At 48.5% G+C, this 9,104-nt stretch overlaps 1 protein-coding gene across 1 annotated transcript; it reads left to right on the forward strand.

Moving 5' to 3' along the window:
• Window positions 1–2,713: 2,713 nt before the first annotated feature.
• Window positions 2,714–7,010, forward strand: LOC141580368 (PRAME family member 20-like). Its single transcript, XM_074381472.1, has 3 exons — window positions 2,714–3,000; window positions 3,691–4,272; window positions 6,449–7,010. The coding sequence occupies exons 1-3, from the start codon at window positions 2,714–2,716 to the stop codon at window positions 7,008–7,010; spliced, it is 1,431 nt and encodes a 476-aa protein (XP_074237573.1).
• The last annotated feature ends 2,094 nt before the right edge of the window (window positions 7,011–9,104 follow it).

Genomic DNA, 9,104 nt, shown 5'->3' on the forward strand with positions numbered 1-9,104 from the left:
TGAGCCGTGCTCACACCACTGCTGTACTCTAGCCTGGGCAATACAATGAGATCCTGTCCAAAAAAAACCCCACAAAAAAAATCTTAACCAAACAGTTAAGAAAATCCAAGCAACTGAAATCAGTAGGCCAATCCCAACCCCCACAAAAAGGGGGAGAAAGAGAGTTTAGAAGCCTCTACATGCCAACATCCCATTTAGACGGTTTAATCCGGCAGTTGTGGTTTTGTTAGAAAAAGTGTTAAAGGTTTCCAGTAATTCCCACAGTGGCCATAAATTATCCTGGGTGTAATTTTACCATCAGTTTAAAAATGGCCACATGAGAATGACCATGAAATCTGAATGGTCTTCTGTCAGAAAGAGGTTAAACCCCTCCCTATCTCACAGTTAGGACTATGAAGGTCACATATTAGTAAAACTCCATGTTTATGGAGCAAATCAGTGAATGAGTCCTAGACTTTCACCCTATCCCTAATTCTTTCACTTTAATGAATGAAAATCTAATTTGTTCAGTTAATCTGTAAGAAAGCCAACAATTCAATCAGGATTAACTGGGGTTGGGAAAACTTAAGGAACCTAATCAAATATTTTCTTTTCTTTTTTTTTTTTTTTTTTTTTTTTGCGATGGAGTTTCACTGTATCACCCAGGCTGGAGCACAGTGGCTCGATCTTGGCTCACTGCAACCTCCACCTCCCGGGTTCAAGTGATTCTCCAGCCTCAGCCTCCAGAGTAGCTGGGATTACAGGCATGTACCACTACACCTGGCTAAGTTTTTGTATTTTTAATAGAGATGGGGTTTCTCCATGTTGGCCAGGCCTCGAACTCCCAACCTCAGGTGATCCACCCACCTTTGCCTCCCAAAGTGCTGGGATTACAGGCATAAGCCACTCATGCCAGGCCTTCAATTTTTTTTTTTTTTTTTTTTTTTGAGACCAGTTTTGCTCTTGTCTCCAGGCTAAAGTGCAATGGCATGATTGGCTCAATACAACCTCCTCCTCCTGAGTTCAAGTGATTCTTCATCCTCAGCCTCTCCAATAGCTGGGATTAAAGGTGCTGCCCACCACACACAGCTAAATTGTGTCTTTTTAGTGGAGATGAGGTTTCGTCATTTTGGCCAGGATTTTCCCCCCGCTGTTCATGGAGGCCTTGAACTCTTGACCTCAGATGATCCACCCAGCTCAGCCTCCCAACAAGTTGGGATTGTGGGAGTGAGACGCGATTCCCAACCCCATTCTATTCCTTAATAATATGTTTAGAGCAGGCTAGGTGCAGTGGCTCATGCCTATTTTTCCAGATGAAAGGATCTGGGCTTTGAATTTTCCTCTAAATGCAGTTTTGTCTTTATTCCAAAAATGTTGATTTGTGCCTTGGTTTCTGTCATTTCAAAATTCAGAAGTTTTTTCTTTTTTCTTGAGACAGAATCTCGCTCTGTTGCCCAGGCTGGAGTGCAACGGAATGATCTCGGCTCACTGAAACCTCTGACTCTCTGGTTTAAGTGATTGTCCTACCTCATCCTCCGAAGTAGCTTGGACTACAGGCGCCTGCCACCATGCCACGCTAACTTTTTTTTTTTTTTTTTTTGGTATTTTTAGTAGAGATGAGGTTTCATTGTGTTGGCCAGGCTGATCTTGAACTCCTAACCTCATGATCCACCTGCCTCAGCCTCCCAAAGTGTTGAGATTACAGGTGTGAGTCACTGCGCCTATCCAAAGTGGGTCATTTTTAACATGTGTAAGAGATGTGTACTGGAAACATCTCTGTCTTGCAAATGATCCATAATACTGTCACATAGCTTTAAAAATTTCTCACTGAAATTTTAAATAATGAGGCCAGGCGTGGAGGCTCAGGCCTATAATCCCAGAATTTTGGGAGGCCAATGTGAGTGAATTGCTTGAGTCTAGGAGTTCAAGACCGGCGTGGAAAACAGAGCGAAACCCGCTGTCTTTACAGGAGGTCAAAAAATCAAAGATTAGCTGGGAGTGTTGATGCAGGACTGTGGTCCTAGCTACTTGGGAGACTGAGGTGGAAGAATCCTTAGAGCCTGGGAGGTCACTACTGCACTGAGCTGAGATGGCACCACTGTACTCCAGCCACTCCAGCCTGGGTGACAGAGCAAGACCCTATCAGAAAAAAAAGAAAAAAGAAAGAAAAGAAAAGAAAGGAAGACAGAAGGGAGGAAAACAGGAAAAGAAGAAAGTGAGAGAGAAAGGGAAAGACAAATAGAGAAGTAAGCTTAACTACTACAAAGAAATCAAATAGAAAAACCCATTCTAGGAGTGACCAGTGAATGTTCCCAACCATCTTATTTGTAGGAACTGTGAATGTTGGCATGCAGGGCTTGGGACATAACATTCTCATTGTTTTAGAACCCTGAGTAATTAGAAATTTCCCCCAACGGTGGGAGGGGTTAGGCTTCAGGCTCCCCCATACTCACTACTCGGTGGATGGAACACTGGCTGGAAAGGAAGGGCTAGTGGTGCTCCTGCCTCCTCACTGCTTGAGAAAAGCTTGTGCTAATGCCAGCAGAGACAGAACGCTAGCTTTGTGGCCACTGATCACAGAGTCGTATTGGAAAAAAAGAAGAAAAACTCTTTCACCATTGCCAGAGCACTGACTTTGGCCCTAGGAGAGGATGAGATTGCATGGGCTTGGTCTGAGAGTGATGCTCTTTCTCTGGATTTGTCCTCTGGAAGTTTTCCTTGCAGGTTGGTGAAGATGAGCATCTGGACTCCACCCAGACTCCTGGAGCTGGTGGGACAGAAGCTGCTGAGGGACCAGGCCTTGGCCGTCTGCACCCTGGACGAGCTGCCCATGGAACTTTTCCCCCCGCTGTTCATGGAGGCCTTCAGCAGGAGACACTGTGAGGCCCTGAAGGCGATGGTGCAGGCCTGGCCCTTCCCCCGCCTCCCTCTGGGGTCCCTGATGAAGACGCCTTGCCTGGAGACCTTCCAAGCTGTGCTCCATGGACTTGATGCACTGCTGACCCAGGGGGTTCGTCTCAGGTGAGGTGGCCCAGATGGGCAGGTAGGGAGGGCCCAGGTGTCCAGAGAAGGAAGAGCTAGGTTGTGAGGAGTGGGGAGGCCCAATGGGGAGCCCACAGGCTTCTGATGGGCTGATGAGAAAGCTCAGTGAGGCCTTGGCCATTGCCCAGCTCCTCAGGGAGAGGACTGCTCATCACGCAGGGTCCGTGGAGGTCACAGGAACCTCTCTCTTAGTGGCAATGAAGGGCACCACTAAAAGTGGGAACTGAGCAGGGCACGGACGCTCATACCTGTAATCTCAGCATTTGGGAGGCTGAGGAGGGTGGATCACCTGTGGTCAGGAGTTTGAAACCAGCCTGGCCAACATGGTGAAATTCTGACTCTACTGAAAATACAAATATTAGCTGGGCATTGTGGTGAGTACCTGTCATCCCAGGTGCTCGGGAGGTTGAGGCAGGAGAATCACTTGAACCCAGGAGGTAGAAGTTGCCGTGAGCTGAAATCTCACCACTGCACTCTAGCCTGGGCGACGGAGGGAGACCTATTCTCAGAATAAAGAGAAAGTGGAATTGAACAGGCTCCAAGGGGACAGCAGGGTGGAGAAAAGTCAGGGAAAGAAAAAAGCAAGGAGGGGCGCAGCTGGGGTGCAGGATGTGAAGCTGACGTTCAGCAGTGACCGCTTACATTCTCAGCCTCTCTATCTTCCCACAGAAGAAGGAAACTTCAAGTCCTGGATTTACGGGATGTCAGTGAGAACTTCTGGATGGTGTGGTCTGAGGCCATGGCCCGCGGGTACTTACCAGATGCCACGAGGAAGAGAAAACCAGCTCAGGACTGTTCAGTGATGAGAGGACAGCAGCGCTTGACTGTGTTCGTAGACCTTTGCCTCCAGAACAGGACTCTGGATGAATGCCTCACCTGCCTCTTTCTGTGGGTCAAGCAGAGGGAAGGTTTACTACACCTGTGCTGTAAGAAGCTGAAATTCTTGGGAACGCCCCTCCACAAAGTCCAAAGCATCCTGAATATGGTGAACCCAGAGTGTATCCAGGAGGTGGAAGTGAATTGCAGGTGGCGACTGCCTGACCTGGCAGAGTTTACCCCATACCTGGGCCAGATGAGGAATCTTCACAAGCTCGCTCTCTCCCACGTCGACGTCCCTTGCTACTTTTCCCCAGAACAGAAGGAGGAGTTTGTTACCCAGGTCACCTCTCAGTTCCTCAAGCTGCACCACCTCCAAAAGCTGTATATGAACTGTGTTTCTTTCCTCGAAGGCCATCTGGCCCAGCTGCTCAGGTGAGGAAGGATGGTGAGCTTTCTCTGCAGACCGCAGCAGGGCCTTTCCAGGTTACAGTAAACGCTAGTGGGCATCTACTGTGACCGCCTATGAGGAGGTGACGGTGAAGGGGACACTGGAATGTCCATGCATTCCCCTGTGGGCGGCTCTGTCCTGAAATGGGTATCACACAACCATTCCAATAAAGGCAGAGGGATCAGTGGGGGTAGATGCTATGGAGAGGCTGCCATGCTAGGAAGCTGGCTACTGAAGGGTTCAGCTCTAGGGAGGCTCTGTTTGTGAATTCCTCCTGAGGACACGTGTCTAAGTTAAGATGATGAAAAATAGGTCAGGCATGGTGGCCCATGCCTGTAATCCTAGCACTTTGAGAGCCTGAGGAAAGAGGATAAGTTGAGCCCAGAAGTTTTAGAGCAGTCTGGGTGACACAGCAAGACTGCTGACCAAAAATAGGAATTAATAAAAATAAAAACAAACAAGATAATTTTTTTTTTTTGAAATGAAATTTCACTTGATTGCCCAGTGGGAGTGCAGTGGCGTGATCTTGGCTTACTGCAACCTGTACCTCCCGGGTTCAAGTGATTCTCCTGCCTCAGTCTCCTGAGCACCTGGGATTACAGGTGTGGGCCACCACACCTGGCTAATTTTTGTATTTTTAGTAGAGACTAGGCTTCACCATATTGGCCAGGCTGGTCTCAAACTCCTGAGCTCACGTGATCCCCCTGCTTCAGCCTCCCAAAGTGCTGGGATTACAGGCGTGAGCAAACATGCCCAGCTCAAGCAAGATAATTTTTATTTGTTTGTTTATTTTTTTACTTATTTATGTTTGAGACAGAGCTTAGATCTGTCACCCAGGCTGGATGCAGTGGTGCAATCTCGGCTCACTGCAACCTCCACCTCCCGGGTTCAAAGGATTCTCCTGTCAGTCTCCTGTGTAGTTGGGATTACAGGCACTCGCCACCACACCTGGCTAAGTGCTGTATTTTCCGTAAAGACCAAGTTTCACCATGTTGGTCAGGTTGGTCTCGAACTCCTGGCCTTGGCCTTCGAAAGTGCTGGGATTACAGGCGTGAGCCACCATGCCAGGCCAAACGAGATTAGTTTTAAAAAGATGTTGGGAAGTGGGGAAGTGAAGTGGGCACTGAAGAGGGGAACGCTCATCAAACCTGCACGTTTCAGAATAATACAAGCTCTGTGCTCAACAGCTTGGGGAACACAAATGATCTTATCTCTTTTTTTTTTCCCCCCTTTTTTTTTAAGGTGGGGTTTCACCATGATGGCCAGGCTGGTCTTGAACTCCTGACCTCAGGTGATCCACCCACCTCAGTCTCCCAAAGTGCTAGGATTACCTCATCTCTAATTCCCGGTCACAATAGATTGTTTTGAGCTCCAGGTAAATTAATTACCTAGGAAACAGAAGGTCAGAGAGTAGGCACAAAGACTGGTGAAAGTGATAAATGGTTTGCGGATTAGACAGGCGTGTCAGGGACCCCTGCAGCCTGGGCACCCCAGCTGATGTTGCAGAATCCCGCCTGGGTTTGTCTGTAAGCCTGTGTCCCCTCTGGGCTCCCGTGGCCCAGAGATGTGTTTTTATCCCTGAAGGATGAGTAAAGGGAGCTTCAGGGATTCTGTGAACTTGATCCATTCCTATAAATGATGGTGAAAAGACTCAGGAGGAAATGAAATTTTTCTTTGTTTTCCTTTTCTTTTTTTTTTTAGACACAGTCTCACTCTGTTACAAAGGCTGGAGTGCAGCAGCATAATCTCTGCTTACTGCAACCTCCACTTCCTGGGTTCTTGTGATTCTCCTGCCTCAACCTCCCAAGTAGCTGAAATTACAGGCGCCTGCCACCACGCCTGGCTGATTTTTGCATTTTTAGTAGAGATGTGATTTCATCATTTGGTCAGGCTGTTCTCGAACTCCTGACCTCAAGTGATCCACCCATCTCAGCCTCCCAAAGTGCTCGGATTACAGGTGTGAGTTACTGCATCAGGCCTAAGATGGACTTGACCTCAGTGGCAAAGTTCTTCATCATGCAGCATCCTAAATGTTGACTATCAATCGGAATGACCTTGGGCTTGGGCAAAATGGTCTTCGTCCGTCACCTTGAAGTCATCCCCACCACCCTTCACTCACCCCTATGATTCCCCAGAACTAACTTCTCGCTCTCTCCCCAGCTGTCTGAAGACCCCGTTAAAGACCCTCGCAATAACGAACTGTGTGCTTTCGGAATCAGACTTGAGGCATCTGTCCCAGTCCCCCAGCATCAGTCAACTAATGACCCTGGACCTGAGTGGCATCAGCCTGGCCAATCTGAGTCTTGTGCCTCTCCAACTTCTGCTAGAAAAAGTGGCAGCCACCCTGGAGTCCCTGGATTTAGATGACTGTGGGATCGAAGACTCCCAAGTCAATGCCATCCTGCCTGCCTTAAGCCGCTGCTTTGAGCTCACCACCTTCAGCTTTTGTGGAAATCCCATCTCCATGGCCACCCTGGAGAACCTGCTGTCCCACACAATCAGACTGAACAACTTACGCCTGGAGCTGTATCCCGCCCCACGGGAGAGTTATGATGCTTCTGGTGCTCTCTGCCGGTGGAGGTTTGCCCAACTGGGGGCTGAACTGATGGGGAGAGTGAAGGACTTGAGACAGACCAAGAGGGTCTTGTTCTGTACCGCCTGCTGCCCTCACTGTGGCCACAGGGCATTTTATGACCTGGAGGTAAATCAATGCAGCTGTTGAATATCTGCCTGTTTGCGTGGATGTATCAAATGCTTTCTTCTGGACACTTGGAAACTAAAACGTAGGTCTTAGGCACATCCTCCAGGGAGCACAGAACCCATCGTTCCAGACACGGCTCTGAAAGTGGAAAAGGAAAAGTGATGAACCAGGGGCTGGACTTGGGGGAAACACTGACATGGATTGGATGAGACTTCGGGGATCTGTATCCTATAGAGTCAAAAACGGGAATCTGAGTGTCTAGAGTGGAATTCAGGCTTGCAAATGCCTGAGGGAGTTACCCTTGCATGGATGGTTGCCAAGAAACAGAAATAAAGGGAAACTGAGTGGAAGCTGTCTGGTGCCCTTATTATCAAGTAACCTGTTTTCCAGTTGAAGCCTCAGGGAATCTTCAGTTATTGATGAAAAAAAAACCCAAAAGGCACTGAGTCTTGCAATCAGTAAGATTCAGCTCCAGCAAATCAAGGCATTTAAATGAAATTTGGTTACTGTAATCAGTTTCCTCCCATTCTTGTTTGTTTGTTTTGAGACAGTTTCACTTTTGTTGCCCCGGCTCACTGCAACCTCTACCTCCTGGGTTTAGGGTATTCTCCTGCCTCAGCCTCCCAAGTAGCTGGGATTACAGGCATGCACCACCACGCCCAGCTAGTTTTTGTATTTGTAGTAGAGACAGGGTTTCACTATGTTGGTCAGGCTGGTCTTAAACTCCTGACCTCAGGTAATCCACCCACCTGGGCCTCCCAAAGTGCTGAGATTATAGGCATGAGCTACCATGCCTGCTTCTTTTATTTTTTACTTTTTATTTTTTTATTTTATTTTTATTTTTTTGAAACGGAGTTTTGCTCTTGTTACCCAGGCTGGAGTGCAATGGCGCGGTCTCGGCTTATGGCAACCTCTGCCTTCTAAGTTCAAGCGGTTCTCCTGCCTCAGTCTCCTGAGTAGCTGGGATTACAGGCAGGCACCACTACACCCGGCTAATTTTTGTATTTTTTTTTTTTTTTTTTTTTTAAGTAGAGATGGGGTTTCGCTATGTTGGCCAGGCTGGTCTCAAACTCCTGATCTCAGGTGATCCACCTGCCTTGGCCTCCCAGAGTGCTGAGGTTACAGGCGTGCACCTGTAAAATAGGTGAGAGGCCATTTCTCCCGGCTGTTTTTAAATGGACATAATGGTGAGATAGCCATGTGGTTGGGGGGTCCCCGGAGAATCTCCCACCAGCCTGGAGAATCTCCCACCAGCCTGCACACTGTGGGAACGCGCAGTGGGGTGGAGCTTCGGGAGTAGCGCTCTCCGCAGCAGGGAGGAGTCTGGCATTGAGGAGAGTTCCTGTTCCGTCTTTTTCCTTTTCGTGCAGTATAATCCTGCTTTACTCACCCTTCAAACCGTCTGCAAGCCTGAATTTTTGTGGCCATGGGACGAACAAGGACCCAGTCTTTAGCCGAACTAAGGAAGTCCTGCAACAATGGAACCTAATTTAGGGAGTCCCTTTAGTCTCCTAACTGGGTTCACTGATGGAACTGAGATTGTGGGCTGTGTGGGACCATAGGAAACTCCCATTTCCATTGTTTTCAACCTTTAGGTTGCAAAGGCATTTCTTTTTTGGTGGGGGTTGGGGGGACAGGAGTCTCGCTCTGTCACCCAGGCTGCAGTGCAATGGCAGGCTCTTGGCTCACAGCAAGATCCGCCTGCCGAATTCAAGCGATTCTCAGGCCTCAGCGCCACCCCCCCAACCTCTCTCCCCCAGTAGCTGAGTCTACAGGTGCCCACCATCACACCCGGCTAATTTTTTTGCATTTTTAGTAGAGACCAGGTTTCACCATGTTGGTCAGGCTTGTCTTGAACTCCTGACCTCAGGTGATCTACCCGTCTTGGCCTCCCAAAGTGGTAGGTTTATAGGCATGAGCCACTGCACCAGGGCTTTTTAAATTTTGAGACAGTTTCACTCTGTTTCCCAGGCTGGAATGCAAGTGGCATGATCTCAGCTCACTGCACCTCTGTCCCCTGGGGTTCAAGCGATTCTCCTGCCTCAGCCTCCCGAGTGGCTGGGATTATTTTTGAGACCGGGTTTCACCATGTTGATTGACCAGGCTGGTCTCCAA

The sequence above is a fragment of the Saimiri boliviensis genome, chromosome 11, assembly GCF_048565385.1.
Source record: "Saimiri boliviensis isolate mSaiBol1 chromosome 11, mSaiBol1.pri, whole genome shotgun sequence".
Taxonomy (NCBI): Eukaryota; Metazoa; Chordata; class Mammalia; order Primates; family Cebidae; genus Saimiri; species Saimiri boliviensis.

Bases quoted from the DNA above. Each gene is read 5' to 3' on its own strand.
- LOC141580368 (XM_074381472.1), top strand. From the start codon at position 2,714: ATGAGCATCTGGACTCCACCCAGACTCCTGGAGCTGGTGGGACAGAAG. The intron at 3,001-3,690 runs GTGAGGTGGCCC...ATCTTCCCACAG, and splicing joins ACCCAGGGGGTTCGTCTCAG to AAGAAGGAAACTTCAAGTCC. The intron at 4,273-6,448 runs GTGAGGAAGGAT...CTCTCTCCCCAG, and splicing joins CATCTGGCCCAGCTGCTCAG to CTGTCTGAAGACCCCGTTAA.